The sequence below is a fragment of the Oreochromis niloticus genome, linkage group LG22 (assembly GCF_001858045.2).
Source record: "Oreochromis niloticus isolate F11D_XX linkage group LG22, O_niloticus_UMD_NMBU, whole genome shotgun sequence".
NCBI classification, from domain to species: domain Eukaryota; kingdom Metazoa; phylum Chordata; class Actinopteri; order Cichliformes; family Cichlidae; genus Oreochromis; species Oreochromis niloticus.
The window spans coordinates 10,547,968-10,572,060 of record NC_031985.2 but is presented as its reverse complement, the minus strand read 5'-3'; the positions used below and the strand labels follow the sequence as shown (position 1 = coordinate 10,572,060).

At 39.3% G+C, this 24,093-nt stretch overlaps 2 protein-coding genes and 1 long non-coding RNA gene across 6 annotated transcripts; 1 reads left to right on the top strand and 2 right to left on the bottom strand.

Annotated features, from left to right (window-relative positions):
• Positions 1-7,699: 7,699 nt before the first annotated feature.
• LOC102081474 (CD209 antigen-like protein E) lies at positions 7,700-10,102 on the bottom strand. 2 transcript variants are annotated; one of them, XM_019367466.2, is made up of 8 exons: positions 10,084-10,102; positions 9,896-9,970; positions 9,266-9,388; positions 8,824-8,901; positions 8,587-8,652; positions 8,326-8,477; positions 8,054-8,178; positions 7,700-7,961 (listed from the first exon to the last, which is right to left on the bottom strand). In XM_019367466.2, the coding sequence occupies exons 2-8, from the start codon at positions 9,924-9,926 to the stop codon at positions 7,757-7,759; spliced, it is 780 nt and encodes a 259-aa protein (XP_019223011.1). In that variant the 5' UTR covers positions 9,927-9,970; positions 10,084-10,102; the 3' UTR covers positions 7,700-7,756. The 2 variants fall into 2 exon arrangements, with proteins under 2 accessions (XP_019223011.1, XP_025758281.1); XM_025902496.1 differs by lacking the exon at positions 10,084-10,102 and having other exon boundaries at positions 9,896-10,058.
• Positions 10,103-14,152: 4,050 nt separating this feature from the next.
• LOC109204912 (uncharacterized) lies at positions 14,153-17,908 on the bottom strand. The gene is made up of 4 exons (XR_002064416.2): positions 17,445-17,908; positions 15,591-15,701; positions 14,732-15,007; positions 14,153-14,212 (listed from the first exon to the last, which is right to left on the bottom strand). It is a non-coding gene; the product is annotated as an uncharacterized LOC109204912 (long non-coding RNA).
• Positions 17,909-18,452: 544 nt separating this feature from the next.
• LOC100711143 (CD209 antigen-like protein C) lies at positions 18,453-23,893 on the top strand. Of its 3 annotated transcripts, none has more exons than XM_003454618.4 (8): positions 18,453-18,721; positions 19,779-19,843; positions 20,839-20,961; positions 21,120-21,212; positions 21,420-21,455; positions 23,053-23,204; positions 23,300-23,424; positions 23,511-23,893. In XM_003454618.4, the coding sequence occupies exons 2-8, from the start codon at positions 19,813-19,815 to the stop codon at positions 23,710-23,712; spliced, it is 762 nt and encodes a 253-aa protein (XP_003454666.1). In that variant the 5' UTR covers positions 18,453-18,721; positions 19,779-19,812; the 3' UTR covers positions 23,713-23,893. The 3 variants fall into 3 exon arrangements, with proteins under 3 accessions (XP_003454666.1, XP_025758284.1, XP_025758283.1); XM_025902499.1 differs by lacking the exon at positions 18,453-18,721 and adding an exon at positions 19,608-19,671; XM_025902498.1 differs by lacking the exon at positions 18,453-18,721 and having other exon boundaries at positions 19,632-19,843.
• Positions 23,894-24,093: the final 200 nt, after the last annotated feature.

Sequence of the window (24,093 nt, the reverse complement as noted above, 5' to 3'; positions counted from 1 at the left end):
GTTGACCCAGACAACAAAGTAAAGCTAGTTTTCGGCTACAAGCCCGACACGGAACCCGACGTATTAGCCAGAGGTCCCTTTACTATGGTTAGGAGCCGTAATAGTAATAAATCACACAGCAATAGTACATTCATGTAGTTGTAAAAAGCATGATACTATGTTAAGTAATCCAAAGTATTCAGAATACGTTACTCTCATTGAGTAACGTAACGGAATATGTTACAAAATACATTTTGGGGCATGTGTTCTGTAGTGGAATACATTTTAAAAGTAACCTTCCCAACACTGTTCATAACAGACTTTTGGAGAACCTCAAGAATTGAGGAGGTAATTTAGGCTACGTTCACACGTACACGGGTATTTTTGAAAACGGAGATTTTCCGTTTTCGTTTAAAAAAATAATCCCGTCCACACGTAAACGCAGAAATGAAGGAAAACGATGCTAGGAGCATGCCAAAACAACAGGTGGCGATATATTCCTAACCATGTAGAAATGTTGGCCAATCAGAAGTCTAGAAGCCTTGGTAGGAAATAGTAAACAAAGATGGGGCATAGAAGCAGAACCGAGTTGTATGTGTGGAGGGACAGTAACTGTGTGTGTATATGTAAGCATTTAAACACTGCAGATAGTACAGTTAACAGTAACAGTATTGTAGAAATTCATTTCACCGAAACAATAACGTGGCGCACAGTGTGACGTCAAAAAAGGCGCACACCTTTGACGCTGCGTTTTCCCCGTTTTTCTCGTCCACATGTAAATGCAAAAACGGAGTTTTCGAAAATATCCACCCTGGCAGGCGTTTTTAGAAATCTCCGTTTTCAGTGACTGAAAACGCCGTTTACGTGTGGACGAAAGGTGCAAACGCATAGAAAAATATGCGTTTTCAAAAATACCCGGGTACGTGTGGACGTAGCATTAGACATTTAAATCAGCTGTGATGGATCAAGGACACATCGAAAACTTGCAGGACACCGGCTCTTGAGGTCTCGAGATAAACGGCATTGAAAGGTAGGCAGACTAACGATTCCAAGGAATTGGACTACTATTCCCATCCCTAGCAGACGGTCCTTGGTTTCGCCTGGTGCATGATAATGCCCAGCCTCATGTGATGCGAGTATGCAGACAGTGTCACAGGACCGAGTGTTTTGTACTGAAACCGGACTCAGGCGCAGAAACCCAGACACAGCAGGTGATTTAACAATATTTATTGGTTCAATTCAATTCAATTTTATTTATATAGCGCCAAATCACAACAAAAGTCACCTCAAGGCGCTTTATATTGTACAGTAGATAGCACAATAATAAATACAGAGAAAAACCCAACAATCATATGACCCCCTATGAGCAAGCACTTTGGCGACAGTGGGAAGGAAAAACTCCCTTTTAACAGGAAGAAACCTCCGGCAGAACCAGGCTCGGGGAGGGGCGGGGCCATCAGCTGCGACCGGTTGGGGTGAGAGAAGGAAAACAGGATAAAGACATGCTGTGGAAGAGAGACAGAGATTAATAACAGATATGATTCGATGCAGAGAGGTCTATTAACACATAGTGAGTGAGAAAGGTGACTGGAAAGGAAAAATGCAATGCATCATGGGAATCCCCGGCAGCCTACGTCTATTGCAGCATAACTAAGGGAGGATTCAGGGTCACCTGGTCCAGCCCTAACTATATGCTTTAGCAAAAAGGAAAGTTTTAAGCCTAATCTTGAAAGTAGAGATAGTGTCTGTCTCCCGAATCCAAACTGGAAGCTGGTTCCACAGAAGAGGGGCCTGAAAACTGAAGGCTCTGCCTCCCATTCTACTTTTAAATACTCTAGGAACAACAAGTAATTGGTATTGGTATTGGTTAGGCTTAAACTTTGGTAATGTGGCAAGGACAAAAGCAAAATAAAACGTAGAGCTTGACGTGGCGTGGTCTGGGTAACGCAGAACTAGAGAGAGAGAATGGAGCTAACTGACCTAACTGCTTCAGTATCTGATTCAATGGTTTATAAGGAAGTGAATCATTCGCGTGATTTGTGGAGTGTTTCGATGGTGACAGATAGCAAACCACTGATATTTCTACTGAGAGATATGGAGCCAGCGAGAAAACAAATGCATCATGTTTTTAATTTGCAAGTTCATTAGCATTTTCCCTTCCCAGTTCACAATCAATTCTACCCCCAGGTCAAAAATATGTATAAGAAAATGTACCTAATATAATATTATTTATAAATATACCCGTCCAACGATAAGTACATGGAGCCAGGACCTCACAGCAGAAGTATACTCCATAATGTGTTGTACATTATTATATTATATGTAACATGGTATTTTTCAATTATTTTATTTGCCAACATCAAGAAGTCACAAGTAAAGAAAGACCACACCATGGTGCATGTTTGAACAAGGAAAGTTTACTGGTCAAAATTATTTACTGAACAAATAAACAACATTTTTTTTCACCTAAAAAATATCCGTTCAAAGCAACACAACGGTGGCCCAATATCAGACAGAATTCCACTCTGTAGAGTGAGCAGTCATTATGAAGCAGTTGGTTTTGTTTTGTGGATTCAAGCTGCTCTTCATATTTTTGGCCACAAGATGTCACCAGAGAGGACTGTGTTGAAAAGCTTCCAGTAATGAACCGTTTTTCAATACAAGCTTCAATGCTTCAGAAAGCTTCATTTGGCCATCACTAGATTTGGAGCCAGCGAGGAATAGAGGAGGTTCTGTTGTGTGGGAGTATTTTGAGTTGATTTTGGTCAATTGGGTGGGTTTTCCAGCTTTGTGTTCTGGCTGTTTGCTTTTGTTTTGTGCGTGTTTATTTTTTCTGAAAACGGGAAAAACTCATAATGTCAAAAATCTGCTTTTCATAATATAGATATCATTAAATAACTTTAGAAAGACTTCCATTTGACTCGTAACATTTAATATTATAAAAAGATATATTTTATTGTCAAAATAATCTTAAAATGTTAGTCTACAAAATGTGCAGCAATTTAATTTATTTATTCTCTTTAGCTGATAGTTTGTGGGGCCCAGTTAGAATGTATAACTGCATCTCTACCAGTTTCCCTGCACTCCAGCCTCTTCTCTGCCATGTGAAGGGATTTTCCTTAAGGCAGGAGAAATTATCTCCACGAAAAGGAACAGGTTCGGCCATCGCACAGTGGAACAAATTCTCTTCTTAAATAAAAATGAAAAAGGGTTACCTTAACTGCATCATGTTTTTAATTTGCAAGTTCACAAGCATTTTCCCTTTCCATTTCACAATTAATTCTGCCCCCTGGTCAAAAATATGTATAGGAAAATTTCCCTAATATAATATTATTTATAAATATACCCGTCTAGCGATTAATTGCATAAGTACATGGAGGCAGGACCTCGCAGCAGAAGCATACTCCATAATGTGCATTATTATATGTATATGTAACGTGGTATTTTTCAATCATTGTATTTACCAACATCAAGGAGTCACAAGCAAAGAAAGACCACACCATGGAGCATGTTTAATCAAGGAAGGGTTACTGGTCAAATTTTTTTTTTTAAACAAATACACCACATTTTTTAACACCAAAAAACTACACGTTCAAAGCAACACAACAGCAGCCCAATATCAGACAGAATTCCGCTCTGTAGAGTGAGCAGTCATTATGAAGCAGTTGGTTTATTTTGTGGATTCAAGCTGCTCTTCATACTTTTGGCCACAAGATATCACCAGAGAGGACTGTGTTGAAAAGCTTCCAGTAATGAACCGTTTTTCAATACAAGCTTCAATGCTTCAGAAAGCTTCATTTGGCCATCACTAGTTATCATCTATCGCTCACCTGGGCCTTACACAGAGTTTCTCTCTGATTTCGCAGACTTTTTATCTGATTTAGTGTCAGGGCTCTGTGTGCGGGCAGACAGAGGTGAGGATCCAAACGCAGGACTCTGAGACTGAGTTGAAACTGAAAACCTTAGCTTATTGCTGGTGATAACCAAAAACATGAACTGGACAATAACACTGACAACTGAAACACACAGGTATAATTCTGGGGGTACGACACGACACTGAGCACAGGAAAACACAGGGCTAATATACACAGGGTGGTAATCAGGGAATGGGCAACAGGAGGGAGACACAGCTGGGAGAAATTGGACGAACAAGACAGGAGGAGCAAAGCTGCACACACTGACATAAGACATAGACTTTCACAATAAAACAGGAAACAAGAAACCACTAACAAAGACGCAGACACGACACTGAGAGACAGACTAGACAGTGAACTAAACCTGCAATAAACATGAGAACACAAAACCTAAGTACTAATCCCCAAACAAGAATAACTGAAACATAGATTCATCATCATCATCATCATCAAAAGCACCACAATAAGAAAAGAATCCAAAATGCGAAAACACACCAAAACACAACTCAAAATACTGGGTCAAACTGACCCAGAACCGTGACAGTTAGTGCTTAGCTCATATAAAATAATTACTTTCCAAAATATACAGAATGCTTTCTAAAACAGATGAATCAATATCACTTCCTATTGCAAAATAGGAAGCGGATTTATCAGTTAACTTAGGCCAAAACTTCTGGTCTCAGATATGCTTAAAAACCTTTCATTTAATTAGAAATCCCAGTCTTCAATTAATTCAATACAAAATACTACATAGAGTACACTATACAGGTCATCGGATGTTCAAGATGGGCTTTACGTCTAACAACTGCTCACACTGCCAAACCAATTCACCAGACAATTATATCCACATTCTTTGGTTCTGTCCACCAGTTCAGAAGTTTTGGCGCGAGATATGTGAAGACTTATCAAAGTGTCTGAAATGTAACATTCCAACTTCCCCTTTAGTGTGTTTGTTGGGCAGCTTAGATGATGTCACTACAGAAAAGAATATAGCCCATATGGTTTTCACTGCCCTATGCGTAGCCAAGAAAACAGTCCTCATGAACTGGAAAAATAAAAATAATCTTAATTCTAACCAATATAGAAATTATCTATTAGATTACATTAGTCTTGATACAGCCTCTGCCACCACATCCGATCAATTCCTCTGGGCTCCTGTGATCAGCTCCATCACCTAGTGGGGGGGTCATTGTTTGGTCCCACCATCGCTGTTATGATTGTTGTGGGGGTAGGGACAGGCATGGGGCGGCGGAGGATTCCCCAGGAGCATCTTCCTTGGAGGGCTCAACCCGGGGTTGTGGTCATGGCCTGTTAAGGGCTCTGTTGGCTCTTAGATGACGGTTTCCTCGTGGCTGCGTGCAGTGGGGCTAGGGGAGGGTCTGTGCTGACGGACGTGGGTTACTGACCTGGTAGCCTGGCTGCCCCTGGGTGGGTCCGGGACGGGCGTGGGGTTCTGGCTCTGGGCTGGGGCCCTGGCTGGGCCTTGGGGCTTGGGTCCTGGTTGGTGTGTTGCCGGGCAGGTGGGTGTCTGGGGGCCCAGCCCTGGCGCAGGGTGCTGCCGATGCATCGAGCCACCTGGGAGGCTCTTCAACTGGTGGGGGAGGCTGTTACATCTTGCAGGAGGTCTCCTCTCTTCAGGAACTCACTCTGCAGGAGGGGGAGATATAGGAGGAGGAGTTGGCCATCCGATTGGGGTCTGGAATGTGGGGCCTCCCTGCTGCTGCCGAGTCGGGGCAGTCTGCTTCTCTCCACCACAGGGAAAAGGGTAACACTACCTGGGTCTGGGTGCAGTTTCCCCCTCCAGGGGCAAGGGTACCTAGACCCGGTTCTTAGAGTACGCTTGGGGAGTGTGATTGTGTGTACAGCGTCTCTTTATGTCTGTCTCCACGTTGGGTGAGTGTGGAGTAATTGCTTATGAGAGCATGAGGGTGGGAATGGATGTTTGTATCTGTGTGTGCCTGTATGTCTGTGTCTATATGTCAGGTCGGGTATCAGATGCCACCTCTCTGGGGACATCTCAGGCCCTCCAAGGTTTGGAGGCCTCTCTCCCCCCACCACTTCCCCTGCCGGTGGCGGACGCCCTCAGACATCGGTGCGTTGGTGGTTCTTTGTGTCCGGGGATGGGCGTCCAGGTACACACCGGCTCACTCCTTGGTGGCTGCTTATCGGGGCCTGGAGCATGGGGCTCGCTCGGGCCACTTCGGGGGTGGGGTGACTCGGTCACTCAGGCACAGCTGGCTGCCGGCGGAGCTCACGGGCACGTCACTGCAACCCCCCCTGGCTTCTGCGCCGCGGCTGCTGACTGACCCCTCATCTGGGGCTCTCCTCGGCTCTTTCCAGGAGAGTGGCACAGTTGCCCCTCCGTTGGTCTTCCTTGGTCTCTTGTTCTCTGGGGGTCTCTGGTTGTCTGGAGCCTGGATCTCCTCCATACCTGCTTCATGCCCTGGAGGACGGGGCTGTGGCCCCCCACACCCTCTAGCAGATCATTACATGAAGGAACCTTTTAAAAACAAGCGCGTTCATGCTCACAGGTGTACACACGGGTGATCACACACACAAACTACAACCTTTTTGGCTCCTACCTCAAAGCACACTGTGCGCTGTCAATCTTACGTGCTGCACAATAATGTTTAATATTTAGTATTTACTGTCATATTCCCATATATCATTGTGATGTTGTTTATTCTATTACTCTCATTTTCTTCTGTTTTGTTTTGTTTTTTCTTTCTCAACAGGTGATCGATATATGTATTTTTTGTCTACTTATTCTGTTGGCTTTTGTTTTTTGCCCTTTTCCCCGTCCCTCTTCTCAGCTGTTTTTCTTTCTCCCCTTTCTTTCCCCCAGTCAAGTCTGTCCCGTATTCAGCAAGTGAAAATAAAATAAACAATAAAAGGTGAATCAAATGGACCATTACGGCAAGGCTGGGATGGTCCATTTGGTAAAGTAAATCCGTTGGGCATCTTTCTTCGCCTTTAGACAATAATTCTGATGGCAAAAGAGCCAAACGGGACAGGTTAAAAAAAAAAGAAAAAAAAAAGAAACTTCCATCTTAAAAACTTTTACTCCTGCACCACTGAGAGCGTCCTGACGGGAAACATCTGCACCTGGTTTGGGAACAGCACCAAGCAGGACAGACAAGATCTGCAAAGAGTGGTGCGCTCGGCCGAACACATCATTCGATCAGAGCTTCCTGACCTCCTGTCCATCTACACCAAGCGGCACAGTTTTATAGGTTTACTGTAGAAGTTCTGTTCCTTGGTTAATTAAGAAAGGGGCCAAGAGCCTCATGTGTTGACTAAAAAAACACCTTGTGTGTTTTTATAATGTACACATTTTTTTTTTCAATTTACACATTGCACATCTCATGATGGTTGCTCTGACAGAAGCTCCTTCTTCATCGTTTTGTTTATTTACAACAACATTCAAGTTGTAATCTGTGTTGCTTTGTGGGGGCATTAACGATACTGACTTCAGACTCTGGAGAATTCTGGGAAAAAAGTGGTGTGTTTTTTAGAATTTTTAATGAAATGGAGGAGGCTTCATCTACAGTCGGGTTTGTAAGTAATTTCATTTTTTATTACTTGCTCCATTTTAACACAACATTCCTTCCCTTTACCTTTCAGGGGTATCCAAATTGTTGTGTGATGTTTTTTTAATATTGAAAACACTTTATATAATACATTTCACAGGTGCGCTCACGTTTCTTGTATATAATAATCAGATCAAAAAGGAAAAAAATAATTATTCAAAATAAAAATATTATTCAAGTTTTTGTTAATAGTTTAATTTTTTTGTTTGTTTGTGACATTACTTTGAAAACCTGCATCACTCCACTCCGGTGTTTAATAGACTGAAATAAATTTTAATCACATACTTTTTTAAACTTTCCTTTTACTCCTGCTTTCTCACAAATACTTCTGTGAGGATTTGAGCAAAATGCATCAAACCAACACTTTAGATCTTTAGTTCCACCTTTTTCTCCCATCCTTGCACAGTCCTCTCCATCAGGATGTTCACCATTGTGCCCTTTCCAATTGTCTGGCTGTATGTCACTCCAAAACTTCAAGCTAAGAAATGAAAAAAAGAAAGAATTGTTTCAGTAAAAACTGGTAACTTTAAGCCAGGAAATGAAGAAAAAATATTTTCGCAACAGTCAAACCTTTCATTCAGTGATGATCCGTCCGCCCACACCCATCTGCCGTCTACTGCTGAGTCTGTCAGTCCGATCCAGAACTTGTCCTCATCTTCAGTCATTACATCTCTCAGTCTTCTCTCCAGAAAAGTCTGATCAGAAAAAGAAAATGAAAATGACCTTGTTTAATTTTCTGTGCTGAGAAGGTGAAACAAAAAGACGTGGTAAAAAAAACAAAGACAAAACAAAACAAAACAAAAACAAATGTGAGAACATGAACCTGCAGCAGTGTTTCATACCTGCTCCTCTCTGCTGTCTATCTTAACCAGGTCTCCTCCTTTAGCTCTACACTCATCTCTGCTCTCGTTCCAGGATGATTTATTGATGGAGAAGTAATAGCACTTTCCTCCATGTTGCTCCCAGCCTTCTTCACATTTAGAACAAGGATCATCTTTGAAGAGATTACAGCAACGACTTCAGTCAGGTGGAAGAAATCACTGTTCATGTTTGTGTGAACTCAGCTTGAAGTTTGTGACTCAGAGACAAAATCCATAACTTACCTATTACTTTAGGTCCTGGACAGGTCGGCTGCACCGTGCTGCATGATTTTATCTTAGAGAGAGTCTCTGTTAGAATAAAGAATAAAACAGTCGTCAGTCATTCATCATCTATTTTTATCTCAAGCTTGAATTAAAAAACAAATAATCATTTACATGGAATAAAAAAGACCGACTCAGCTGTGTGTCATGAGTTTGATTTAGACTGAAGGTTAGAAACAATCAGCTGTATATGCTTACCTGTCAGATTTCTTTCACACTTCATTTTGTGATGTTTCAGGTTTTCGAGCTCTTTGTTCGTTCTAATTTTGTCAAATGCTGATTAAAAAAAAGAACAAACAAACCAGTCAGTCAGTGAGGTTTGTTTACACTGAAAGGATTTTTGTAGATTTGTGTTTTCAGTGTTTCTTTAGTTCTCATGTTTTTAACTGCTGATTTAAAAATGAGAGGGACAAAGATTTTGTAAATTGAGATTTAAAAAAAAAAAGAAGAAAAGGAAAAGCTCTGAAAAAGGTGGACGCATCTAAGTTGCTGCAACACAAATAAAACAGAGCCAATGTGTTCACTCTGCAGTGTTTTACACCTTCACTGTAAATGTTTTACTTCTCATTCGCTTTACAGAAAATCAGATTATTGATTTTTTTTTAAGTTAAGAAAAAAAAAGAAAAACACACAAACTCACAGAGACGATAAATAACGATGAGAGCAGCTGCCAGCAGGATACAGAGAACCACCAGTGCCACTCTCTCTGTGGTGACCTTTGACCCTCTGTTTGATTTTGCATGCTGAGAGTCAGGAGCTTCACCTGATGAACATTTAGAGGAGACACAATGTGAGAGTTCAGAAAATGTGTATTTATCAGTTACAACAGTTTTAAACAGTTTCTCATGTTACAATACTTTAGTACTATTACAGCACACTGAACTGTAGCTGAGTGTCAATACAAGAACATTAAAGTTGATTAAGATGCTTTGCACAGGAAACACTTGAGTTAAAACATGTTAACATGTCACACATCCTTTTGGTCAGTTCCTGTTTTTGTTTTTGCTCTTCACAGCTTCATTTTGCAGAACTTTTAAACACTCTTTCTTCATCAATTACTTTTGAATCTTTACATTTCTGATTTATGAAAAGAATAAAATAATTCATATGATTAAACAATGAATGTGGGCTCAACATATTTAAGTTGTATACATATAATGTTGTTCTATTCCAGCACAAACATCACAACTTTAATTCAATGTCTGATAATGATGAGTGACTGAAGCTCCGTCACCTTCCTGTTGTTTTACCACCACATTAATGTTCTTAACTTCTATGAAGCTCTGCGGACGGCTCATCATGCTGAAACTTCAAGATCCTGACTTCAGACTTAATCCAACACTCTCTGAATCACAAAACACAACAAAGTGTTACATTTTTTTTCCTTTGTTATTTATCATAGATTCAATTCTTTATACATTTAATAGAAAACAAATGTAGCTAAGCTTTGATGCTCACTCTAATTGTTTTCTTACTCCTTTGTGTAAGTTCTGTTTTACAGCTTAAAAAAAACCAACTTCCTGTTGACTAAAGAGGAGGGAGGAGCCTTCATCTACAGTCTGGCTCCTCCTGTCAGAATAACTGCTTTTTTTTTTTATAAGTGAAGCAAGGTTTCTTTTTTATTGTTGAAATGTCTGTCCCTGTGGTACAATGTGCTGATCTCTTGCATACAAATGCAACAACAGTTTTATGAGTTGCATCAGATTTGCAGGTGGTTAAAAGGAAGATTAAAACAAAAAGTAGTAAAGAACAAAATGAGGAACTGCCCATGAGACGAGATGGTGTTGTTTCACAAATTTGGTACAAAGTTAATTTTTCTCAACAATCAAGCCTTTTACACAGTGGTGAACCGTCCACCCACAAATATCTGCCCTCTTCTGCTGAGTCTGTCAGTCTGATCCAGAACTTGTCATCTTCATTCATTTTGTTTCTCTGTCTTCTCTTCAGACATGTCTGAACAGAAATGAACTGGAAACAGTTACACACACAAAAAAAAGAAGCTAATAATTAGGTTTAAAAGAATAACACATAGCATATAAGGTAAGAACATCAATGTGATGATAAAGGAGCAGGAAAGTGAAGAAGAAGAGAGAGATTTAGTCCGATCTGAGCGGTCATCAGACAAACTACTACTGAACAAACACTTATAGAACATAACATTTGATATAAAACAAACTGACCTGAATATGACTAAAGCATCATGGTGGTGGTTAGCACTGTCACCTCGCAGACTGACGGCTCTATGTTTAATCTTATCTGGAGTTTGGAGGGATTGCATCTTCTCTTTGCACTATATGGGATTCCTCCTGCAGATGTAATATTGTTTTAGTTTCTCAAAGTTTACAGCATGTGAACCTTTTTCAGTACTCATACTGCTAACCGTGACGACTGTCAGACCAACAGAAAACATGAAAGCATGTTATTTTAGTTAACGACATGTTAAAATATCACACACCTTTGGGGACTGGTTGACTCCAAAGCTCCTTTTTCTGCAGTGTTTTGATGGTGGAGAGGCATGCTGACAAATATATTACTTGTATTTCTTGATTATCCTCCCTGTCACTGCAGTGCTGGCAAAACTTTGTTGAGCAGATGTTTTGATGAGTAAGTACTTTATATTTTTGTGAAGCTCTGAAATATTGTTATACTTTGAAAATGTGCACTCATACTGGAATATGTGTATGCAATTCATCCAGCAGCTCGTCCTTTGGAAATGATTGTTTAATGAGGAATTTTATAAATGACTGTGCTTGTTTGCTACAGTGACCCATCCAGTGTGTGAAGGCCCATGGTTAATGGACTTTTCTCTTTTGTTGCATGCTTATAGACATTACAGCTGTCTTTATGTCATTTTAGCAATGTCAAATCTGAAGATGGTGATTATAGCATGAACTTAATTAAATATAAACTCTCTTCCTCTGATGTCTGACTGTGGTTGCTGTCCATGGTGCTGATCAAAAACTGGAATGATGCCAATGATATTATTGATGTGAGTGTGTGTGTGAAAATGTCTGCATACTTAGCTTTAGATAAAAGCACTGTATGAATGTGTGTGTGTGTGACTTTGAGCGCTCAGATTGGAATAGAAAGATGTTATATAACATATCCAGTGAAAAAGATTCATAAATGTGAATTATCAGATGAAACATATGTTGTTGGAATTCCAGAGAATTCCAGAGACATATGGAAAATCAACCAGAGGAGTGCAAAACATCCAAAAAGTCTTAAATTTAAGGATAAATTTATTAAAATAAATCAAATTATTACTTAAAATAATGAATTGATCTAATCTTTTACAAATGAAAACTATTATTTGCTAGTGTTGTTGTCTCACAGCAACAAGGTTCTATGTCCAGTCTTTCCTTGGGACTTTCTGTGTATACTTTCTCTTTGTGCCTACGTACTTCTGAGTACTTCCAGTTACTCAGGCTCAGAAAGTGTTTGGATTCTGTTCACGTTGAACTATTCTAAATGGTCTGTAGTTGTCTGTCTAGTGAACAAGAATTTACAGTGAGTCAAAGAAAACCACAAAGTGAGGACTGGACCATTGGTTGTGTCCTATTGAGGTAATATATGGAAGAAATATAGTATCATCAGAATCCAACTTTTTTTAGACATTGAATTTATAACACTGAATTTTTATCCTCCAAATTTCCCTGCAAAAATATTCACCTGCAAAAATTCACCTGCAAAAAATTCACCTGAAAAAATTCACCTGCAAAAATTCACCTGCAAAAAATTCACCTGCAAAAATTCACCTGCAAAAAATTCACCTGCAAAAATTCACCTGCAAAATTCACCTGAAAAAAATTCACCATCAAATATTCACCTGCAAAAAATTCACCTGCAAAAAATTCACCATCAAATATTCACCTGCAAAAAATTCACCTGCAAAAATTCGCCTGCAAAAATTCAACTGCAAAAGTGTTGAACTTAAATGACCCAAGCCAGAGCAATCAGCACTAGATCGAGTCGAGCGGCTCTCAGCCAATTAAATTACGCTGTTTGATCACATGACACCGTTAGCCAGCAGTGTGTCTCCTGAAAAGAGAGCTGTTTAGAGGTGAGTGATTAAGGCTGTATCCCAATTCAGGGGCTGTATCCCAATTCAGGGTCTGCAGCATTAAAGTACGCAGCCTCAACGATCCTCAAGGGCCGCGTACTCAAAGACCGCTAAGGCCGGAAGTGCGAGGCTCGTGAAATGGGACGGTCTAGCCTCCGTCGCGCTTCCCAGGTTGCCTAGCAACCATAACACCAACCGCTGGAAACGTTTCGTACAGCTTTGTTTGACAGAAATGAAGGAGAACATATTTTTGTTCGTGTGTTTGTTTCTACACGAGCTTTGTGTGATTTAATAAGTATCTGATGCTGAGACCACAGGACTGTAAAACATGATTGTTGGCCTTCATTTCTGTACTGAACAGTCATTTAAGATTAGCTAGTAAATAACAATTAGCTAATGTTGTTCATGAGACTAAAGTCAGTGTAAATATGATATGGCCAATATCATAGTTATTATATTAATCATAAGTTATTGCAGCAGTGAGTTTGAACTCTCAAATCAAATCACTTCTATTGTCACATCACATGTGCAGGTACACTGGTACAGCACATGTGATGTGACAATCATGTGAATGAACTCTGAGTCAAATACTGAGGTTCAGTAAAGATTCAAGTTCCAGTTATTTATAAGTCCTGTCACCTTAAATCTTCACTCAAAGACAAATATCTTTGACAGTGTATATGTAGATGTATTATATATGAGACAAATGTTTGTTTAATATGTTGGCATTATTACATTTGGCTCAATGCTTGCATATATGTGTAAAAAGAAAACGTACGAGCTGTGAAAACTGTTTCTGATACAATGAAGAGTAGACTGATACATTAAATATTCCTTTATTGGGTGAGAAAATCAGACCATGTCATAACTGCTTTAAGTCATACAGAATACATATCAGAGCCTTAAACAGGCTGACTTCTGCAAAATGGGTCAAACTGGGCAGAAAGTCTACAAACACATAACATCCTTATAGAATATGATGTAACACTATAGATCAACTTACCTCAGAATATATAAAGCATATAAACAATTACAGCAATATGATGCAACAAACACAGCAGTGCTACTAATCCAAAATACTCAAAGCTTCATAGAACTGAAACAAACATTTATTTTTAGCTCCATTCTGCTGCTGATACATACTTTAGGTTTCTGAACATTAAACTTGTTGCTGCCTTTCATAGTGTGTAACTTGAAGGCCCTGAGTACTTTCTCCCACACTGAAAACACTGGAACGATAACATTATTTGAACATTACCTAATAAGACTGATTCAGGACAGACAATTAGTTATGTTAAACTTTTCTAGCAGTCCTTCACAAACAGGGAACAGTCTGTCTATTCTCTCCATCTGTCAGCTGCTGCTGGCTCTTCCTCCTCCTCTTCCTCACACACTGCTGAGTTTGTCCTGGTGGATCATCAGGGGTGCAAAGCCTCACAGGTGATGTGCAGCAGTGGGTCCCTCAGTCTGTCCTCACTCTGGACACTTGCAGTCGTCACACATGGAAATCAAATGTGTGATAAGCTGCAGGATTCAAACACAAGTGTAACTTATAAATACATGTTCATACTTTTATTCCACAATCAGAGAGAAAGAAACAGAGAGAGTGTGCAGGACAGACAGACAGGTGACAGTCTCAGGTGTATACACTGCTACAAAACAGCACAAGAGAAGGAGGATTTAGTGTTTGTGTTATTACGAGTGCTAAACAAGAAGAGTTCCAGATGGTCCAGTGGACACATGCGTGACTCCTGTGATTAAAGCATCTTTCTTTCAGCTTAACGAGTGAACCGTCAGCTCGTTCAAACACACGTTAAAGTCCGTTTGGCTCGACACCACCGAACAGAGGCAGCAATATAACATAGCTAACATTAACAGTGCAGTGAATCCTGCTTGTGCCGTCATATTCAGGACTGCAAACCGAGCAGCATCACTGACTTTCAGCTTGTTGTGTTTGTGGATTTATGACTGACTTTAATTATCCATAAAATCATCACATTCTCTGTAAGAAAATCAATGAGTACTAAAAATGTGCACCTTTACCTGTGTGTTTTCTGGAACAGGAACAGGGTGATATCTGTGACCCAACTCCCACAGCTGGTTGGGACTCATGTTGTTTTCTGTTCGCAGTGGATGGTTGTCCCATCCACTGCAAAATGTATTAAAATCATCCTCCAGTCGAGGAAGAAAGACGTAATGGCAGCAAAAGAGGTGTGCAGCATTTGAAATGTCAAGAAGGTCTTCTTCCTCAAGGTTGTGAAGAACATCGTAGTAAAGCATGTAATGGCCACCCAGAGGTCTCTCCACAGTCGCTCTATTCTGAAATAATATATAAAAAATATTTAATTAGGTATGGCCTTTCTTTGGTGTGTATGAGAAATTCCCTGCTTGTTTCTAACCCTACATGAAATGTGTGCATGACAACAGTAATAATACATTATCAGGGCATGTAGGAAGGACCCAGGCATATCACTTAAAAGGTGCCAAAAGGGTTGTAATGATCAGTGGCAACAAATGAGATGACAACCAGACCATTAACACAGAATGAACATTCAGGGAAGGAAGTAACAGACTGGAAAAGGTGTGTGAATAACTAAAAATAGGGCAGAGTCCTGAAGGCTCTTTGGGGTTTGTAGGACCTGTCCAATATTTTCTTCCTTGAGGGGTAAATAATGGAAATTGAAAGAAACAACAACAACAACAAAAAACACCTGACACATATCAGACAATATATCCTGCTGGATAGGGCACTGTTCTCTAAAGACATTTTACTATAAAACTTTTTTCATAAAGCTATACCCTTTAAATGTTTATGTATTTTTAAATAATGGAAATAAAGCTGCAACACCTTCCATCTTATGTCAGAAACATTGGAGGTTGACAGTATTTTATGAGAACAAACCTTTGATTGTGCTCACTCATTCCTGAAATAAAACTGCCTCTTCCTGTGCCATGAACAGTAAACATCAGCCGTGCAACCTCCACATTTTCCCATCCGTGGTTGCCACGAACCCTGAAAACAAAGAAAAGTACCCCAAAACATTCGAAGCTTTAAACAAACTTAGATCTGACAATAAAGAACAACATATGCCTTAATCAAAGTGTTTAAAAAAATGTAAAAGAATCCTTAAAATCTTTGATTGCTACTGCTCTAGAAGGCATAAAAAAAAAAGTCTCATGAATGCACTTTCCAGCATGTGTCAGTATGAAGTTTAACACAGCTGTTAAAACATTTTTCAGGATTTAACAGGATAGTAACAATTATTTAGATTTATTGAATTTGTAGGAAATTACACAAGTGCCATCTTGTATCATTATGATCTGTGTAAAGAGACAATTTTAAGAATATATTTGCAAAAATACGTTAAAGTTGGAAGTAACTGGCCAATGTTCCACTCTTGAAGATCAGCTGTGCCCATTTGTTGCACATTGTGGGAATGGAGAAGTTGAGGCCCTTGCAGGCTACCCACAATTTTCCCCAAACTGAGCGACCCAGCTAATTCAACACCTTTACCAAGCAGTGCTGTTATGTAATTGGATACAAGGGGTGAGATAGTAATATTTTCCCTCCTTGGTTGTAGCTCCCTGACATTACAAGGGTAATCATTTTATGATGTCGGGTTCAGTGTTACACCAGGATTTCAAATACAATATCATCATCAATAAGAATTAGTATTATTATTTCAGAATTGTAGGTAACCACTTTTAAATGCCATAGACTACTTATTTGTTTAATTTGATGTATTCTCTCTAGGAGAATGCAGAGGGAATATCCTGTTTAACTTATGCTATCTGTTTAAGTTTAGATAGTATTTGTAAAGATATTGACCATATCCTTTTCTGAAAGTGTGGATATAATGGAAGGGGTAAGGTACTGGCATGCCACAACTTTATAGTTGTTAAATTCTGGGTACAAGTATACATGCCCATCTTGTACATGTTTTTTAATATTATTATTATCATCATCATCATCATCATCATCATCATCATCATCACCATCCTACCCAATTACATTTTTCTTTTAATCAGGTTATGCTGTTTTAATGACTTTACAGTATAATTTACACTGTATTCCTTCAATTTTCCCTAATTGTATGTTATATTAATCCTATATTTCCGTTTTAATATTTCTAATGTTTGCCTTGTTTTCTTCACTGCCTGGTCTGCTTCTGTCTCGCCTGTATGGATGCATTTACACCTAAATTTCCCCAACAAAGGATGTTTTAATTCACCACTATTTCAGTGAAACACGAGTCACCCATCTTCCTGCTACCGGTCTCCAGTTTTTGTTCACCAAAGCACACACCAACTTCATACTGACGGACATATCACTGCCCTATTCCCGCCTTGTCTGACCGTGTTTTGTGGCTTTGGTTCACTTCACCTCACTCTTCCCCATTCTTGTCATTAAATCAGGCCGTTCTGCAACCATGGCAGCCATTCACTCTATGGCTTTATTCATGGTGTATTTTACCCCTTCACCAAATGCCGTTCTCGTTTCCCACATTATATTTGCAGTGTTCGTCTATCTATCAATATCTGCGGAGTATGGTTTTGTACCGAGTATCCTATTTTGTAGAGCACAGCATGTAAAGGTTAGCTCGGTTAGCAGGATGCTAGCATGTAGCGCTTAGTGAGACACGCCTCAGACGAGTTGAGCAAAGACCCCGTCTGTGTACTTTATACGTGACCAACGGATTTAAATAAAATTAACGTTTCAAAAGACAAACTTGAAGATAAAACACAATATACTTACCGGAGAACCGCCAGGGTTTGCCGCTGCCATCTTGCCACTCCTAAATTCAAAACTGCCTCTGCAGACAGGCAGGGGAGGCGCGGAAATGTTCGTTGAGTTAGTCAAATGTTTTCCTCAGTTCGAGTAGATGATAAAATAAAAGAAAAATGAATGGGATTTTAAGTAGGACTAGGCGTTCTGTAATGATCTCTATTTAGGAGAAAAACTTAATCACTCACCTCTAATCAGCTCTCTTTTCAGGAGACACACTGCTGGCTAACGGTGTCATGTGATCAAACAGCGTAATTTAATTGGCTGAGAGCCGCTCGACTCGATCTAGTGCTGATTGCTCTGGCTTGGGTCATTTAAGTTCAACACTTTTGCAGTTGAATTTTTGCAGGCGAATTTTTGCAGGTGAATTTTTTGCAGGTGAATATTTGATGGTGAATTTTTTGCAGGTGAATTTTTTGCAGGTGAATATTTGATGGTGAATTTTTTGCAGGTGAATTTTTGCAGGTGAATTTTTTGCAGGTGAATTTTTGCAGGTGAATTTTTTGCAGGTGAATTTTTTGCAGGTGAATTTTTGCAGGTGAATATTTTTGCAGGGAAATTTGGAGGATAAAAATTCAGTGTTATAAATTCAATGTCTAAAAAAAGTTGGATTCTGATGATACTATATTTCTTCCATATTTAATACAGCTGTGGTCCTCAACAGCTGTAAATGTTCATGTACCTGTATAAAACTACACTATGTTGTGTTACTGAAAGCTTATGTCCACTTTATGTCTCCTCTTAATGTTTATCAGGTGAAGCTACTGACTCTCAAGATGCAAAAATCACACAGAAGGTCAAAGGTCTCCTCAGAGAGCAGCAGTCCTGCCTGTTCTGTGTTTTCCTGAGCTGCTCTGATTGTTATTTATTGTCTCTGTGAGTAATAATAATAATAATGATAATAATAATAATAATAATAATACTGCTTAAAACTACCATGTTTCTCTTGTGCCTTTGTCAAGTTCATGTGTCATAGCCTGTGTTTCCTGTTTTATTGTGATAGTCTCTTGTCCTAAGTGCATCATGTTCAGTTTTGCTTCCCCTTGTGTCATTAAGTGCATTCAGTTCAGCTGTGTCTCCCCAGGTATCTCCACTTTGCCCAGTTCCCTCTTATGCATTTAAACCCTTTGTCTGTGTTCATGTAACCTTAGGAACTAGGAAACATAATGCTAACTGTAATAAAGTGCTCTCATGTTATGTCTCCTGCATCCTGCACTTTGGCTCCAAACCCTGCCTTCAGCACTGAGGTACATGAGACGTTGGTGTAATACAGCTGTGGAAAGCATGTAGAGCTGTGACAAATATACATGAAGTAACAGATACATGTTCTTGTATCTGCACTCAACTACAGTCTATGTCACAACCATCTATTAAATACTTACTGCCAATGAAGCCACTTTCTACATGCAAATAATCATATAATGTTAAAGATGTAAACTAAATTGTATTGTACAACATCTCTTTCTGCATTGCATTCTGAAGTTTTTATGTGGTTGCAGAGGCTCAAAAAATAGCTACACATATTTTCTATTTTTCAAGCAAAAAAAACCAAAGAAATCAGGGATGACTCGACTTTTGCATGGTACTGTACCCAGTGGCCATTCTTTCACACATCCGTTGCAGTGGCTAAAAGCTGTTTGATGAGGGGGAAAGAACTGATGAGGGGCTTAAAAGCTTTAAAGTCAAAATTTTTTAAAGAAGATTTTTTTTGTGTGTTTCCCTGGAACAAAAGGAGAATTTAACTTAATCAAATTTAACAAAATGTATAGAAAACTGAAAGGACTAATATTGATGCAGTCCAGAACTGCAATATTTCATCCCTGCTTTACTGGCCAGCTTCTCTGTCTGGAACTCAAAGTCCTGTAGGACATAAGACTTAGGGGCAACTTGAGGCAGTAACCCCCCTTACCTTTCCAAGTGGTTCCAGCAGAGGGCAGCATGTCCACATCTATGAAAATAAAACCAATCTTTAAATCAAATAAATGAAAACACAGGAAAACATCATCTGTGACCTCAGTTCAAGTCAAAAGAAATTATTTTTTAATCTGAATAAAATGAGAAATCAAAATGCAGGAACCAGGCTGTAGAAAAAGCCTGCTCATCTCCACATTTCCACAGGAAGTGTTGTAAGTGTTGCAATTCTCTTTTCTTCTTTTTTTTCTGAAAGCCCAAACCAGTGAGGTGCGGAGGACATTCAGTATGTGTCTTGATGCTCACAAGGTTATTTGATGTTCTGACTCTGCAAACTGAATCAGTAAAGATACAGGAAAAATAACACCAGGTTGTTGTATTTTTGTGATTCAGAGATAGTGACTAAGTCTGAAGTCAGGATCTCAGCATGACGAGCCGTCCACAGAGCTACATAGAAGGTAAGAACATTAAATGTGGTGGTAAATCAGTTAATCAGATCCGAGTGGTCCTTTCATATAAATTGAAGCCAAACTGGAGACTACATATGTTTTAACCCTCTCGAGGCAGGTGTTGCCGATTTGCAACAGTTAAAAACTAACAACCTGATTACCCCACATACATATTTTATGAGGTTTTTTTTACTCAGAAGTACCACTGCAGGACTTGGTTGTGCATTAGCAACAAAAACTTAATTTGAGCCTGAGAGGGTTAATACATTAACATGCAACTAAGAGACACAAAGAAAGCTTCATGAAGGTTTATGAAAGAACGAAAAAAAGAGTCATATTTCCTGTTGGTCTAATGTACCTGTGGTTCTCTGCACTAGAGTTGTGGTATATGCACCTAACTGTATTGCAATGTATGTCAACCATGAATTAAATATCTATAAATACTAATAGGATCTGGTCATTCATACTAATAATACATTTACAAAATATAAATTCATACCTTGTATAAATATTACTACAGGCTGGAGGAAAAATACGTAGCCTGTATTTATTTTCAGGGTAAACTGACACTTTAAGGTGAAGTATTGCCAAAAATACAAGATAAACACACAGTTAAAGACATCAAATGATTTCAAGGTGCTTAAGGAGGGGGACAGGATGTGTGATGTGACTGCTATGAGCATATTGTCGTTTACTGAACTGTGGTTTTCCTGTCCTTGTAAGACAAAATGATTTAAGCAACTTTTAAATCACATTAGAAACTTTGCGTAAAACTCAAATTCAGATATATTACAGAATACAGACAGATATGTTGATGTGACGTCAGAGGAGCTGTTTGGAGTCTGGTGGCATCATGTCTCACAGTTGTGTTTTTATATATTTATTCTTTTGTACAGCACTTTGGTTCATTGTGGTTGTTTAGTACTTTACAAAAAAGCTGGTATAATAGTTGGTTATTATTTTGTCTACATTCTGCAAATGTATTTCCTCTAAATCTTCATCAGGTGAAGATCCCGACTCTCAACATGCAAAATCAAAAAGAGGGTCAAAGGTCACAACAGAGAAAGTTGCCCTGCTGGTTCTCTGTTTCCTCCTGGCAGTTGCTTTCGTGGTGATTTATCGTCTCTGTGAGTTTCGTTTTACTTCAACAGAATGACCTGATTTACTGTAGATTTAATGGTGATGAAAGTTTCATTTGGTTGAGCTGTTTTAGTCCAGCTGATGTGTTTTACTCTTTCTTAGAAGAGCTGTCGACTAACATGAACTTTTGATTTCCTTTAATCAGCTTTTGAACACATGAGAACGAAGGAAATGCTAAAAAATCTGGAAGGTCTCAAAAAGGAGTGTGAACGTGTCATCAAAAATCAAAATGTCCCAGGTAAGCAGATAGACTGGAACTCTCTTAACTCTGTTAAGAATTCGCCCAGCTGGATGTTAATCCAGCCTTGCTTAAGGAACATTTTTAACCATCATGAAGATTTTTATAACTTTTGTGGATTTGAAAAACAAAACCCCAAGAGAAATAAAAAACCGATGACCCTGTTGAAAAATTGATAAAAGCATTTCTTTTTCTTTTTCCTAACAGAATCAAAGCCATGTTCCCAACCTGAAGTAAAAATAAGTAAGCTATTGATTTTGCTTTGACATGTGTGTATCCTCTGATGCAGGCCTGGATTTGCCCTGCTTTAGGCTGAGTAGGTTATAGATGTGCTATCCTGATCAGTGGGTTGTTGGTCTGAGTCCCTGTTTTGATGATTTCTGAGATTATTGCTTTTACACAATCTCCAACAAAAAAAGCATATAGTGAATAAAATCTTCACCCAAATAATATTTATATTATACAATTATTTACTGATTTATTGGGATCCATATATAGCAGCTGTACAATTTGGGTTTCTGTAGCTCAGGAGGTAATGCAGGTTATCTGCTGACTGGAAGGTTGGTGGTTTGATCACTGGCTTCTCCAGTCTGCACACCAGAGGTATCACACAAGATGCTGAACCCCAGTATGTGGATGTTAGATAGAATGCACTTAGGTGAATATATATATATATATATATATATATATATATATATATATATATATATATATATATATATATATCCATCCATCCATCCATCTTCATCCGCTTTATCCGAGGTCGGGTCGCGGGGGCAGCAGCCTAAGCAGAGAAGCCCAGACCTCCCTCTCCCCAGCCACCTCCTCCAGCTCATCCGGGGGAACACCAAGGCGTTCCCAGGCCAGCCGAGAGATATAATCTCTCCAGCGCGTCCTGGGTCTGCCCCGGGGCCTCCTCCCGGTGGGACATGCCCGGAACACCTCGCCCAGGAGGCGCCCAGGGGGCATCCTTGTCAGATGCCCGAACCACCTCAACTGGCTCCTTTCGATGTGGAGGAGCAGCGGCTCTACTCTGAGCCCCTCCCGGATGGCCGAACTTCTCACCCTATCTCTAAGGGAGAGGCCAGCCACCCTTCGGAGGAAGCTCATTTCTGCCGCTTGTATCCGCGATCTCGTATATATATATATATATATATATATTTATTTATCAGAAACACAGTTAAGAGACAAAGATGAAGGCTCTCTACACAGTGTGTTGCTTCTTTGAAAAGAAGTTCAAATACTGCTGGAATGAATGTGGTCACAGCTTCAGTCAAGCAATTTGTTTCATTGTTTCACAAGCAGTAGGGCTGTGTGTGTGTGTGTGTGTGTGTGTGTGCGCGCGTGTGTGCGTGCGTGCGTGCGTGCGTGCGTGCGTGTGTGTGTGTGTGTGTGTGTGTATGCATGTGGCATTTACTTGTTCCTGAGTTAGCACCTCTGCACACTTCAGATTGGTGGTCTCTTTTTTTCTGATTTCACCTCAGCTTTCACCTCTGTTCACGTAAAGAGAGTGGGTAGTAGAAAACTTTCAACCAGGCACACCAAACCACATGTTAGAAACAGTACTCGTGTTTTCTCTCTGATTTCTTTTTCTGCTTATCACTTTTTTTCAGTTTTTTTAAATGCAGATTTTTTTCTTTTTATTAGACTGGGTGGGCAAAATGAGTGGGTTGCATAGGCCCACCCCTGTTCATACCTGTAACCAGCCTAACATTGATGACTGAAGTAGTTAGATTGTAATCGCAGAACAGAAAGCATTTCCTGTCACATCTAAATCACACAAACATGCACATTGCTTTCTTCCACCTTAATGAAATTTTGTGCTCTAACATCTTCAAAGATGAGCCATGTTCTAAATGTGGAGAAGGCTGGGAGCACCATGGAGGAAAGTGCTATTATTTTTCCGTCAGTAAATCATCCTGGACTGAGAGCAGAGGTGAATGTAGAGCTAAAGGAGGAGACCTGGTTAAGATAGACAGCAGGGAGGAGCAGGTATAAGACACTGTTGCAGGTTTATGTTCTTAAGTCTATTTTATAACATATTTAGAAGTCTTGTAAGGTAATTTTCATCTGAATTTCCTATTCAGAAATTCCTGGATCAAAGACTGAAAGACATAATGAATTATCCTCAGGATAAGTTCTGGTTTGGACTGACTGACTCAGCAGAAGAGGGTAGATGGTTGTGGGTGGATGGCTCGCTACTGGACAAAAGGTTTGATTATTGGGAATATTTTTGTTCATTTACAGCATCAAACTTATCAGTTTACACTTGAACAGCTCTTTATGTTTTTTTTTTAGTTTGATTTATTGGGGCTACAATGAGCCAGATGATTGGAAAGGGGATTATCCTGATGGAGAGGACTGTGGAAGAATGGGCGTAAAAGGTGAAACCTCTGATCTCAACAGTTGGTTTGATGCTTCCTGCAACGTGGCTCACAGAAGTATTTGTGAGAAACCAGAAATAACTGGACAACCTACAAAAGCATCTGTTCAAATCTAAAATTCTGTTTAGTATATATATATATCAGTAGAGGATACAGGAGGTGAATCAATGCTATTTGCATAATGGTCACTAACAAAGATCCCTCTGAGGATTTTTAAAAATAAAATTGAAAACAAAATTTTGTGTCTCATATTTTTTAAATTGTTATTGTTATATGTTACAACTGCTGCAAAAATGTCACCACATTTTACATTTATTAGACTGGTATTTGATAAATAAAGATAAAATTATTAGATACAGTTATGTTTCCCTTTGTAACTTTGCAACATTTACAAAATGTTTCCTTTAAAAAACTTGAGTTCCACTGATACTGTTACAGTTTAATCATGTAGAAAAATGTTTGGTTACTGGATAAAAAAAAAAGTATGCTGTGTTTAT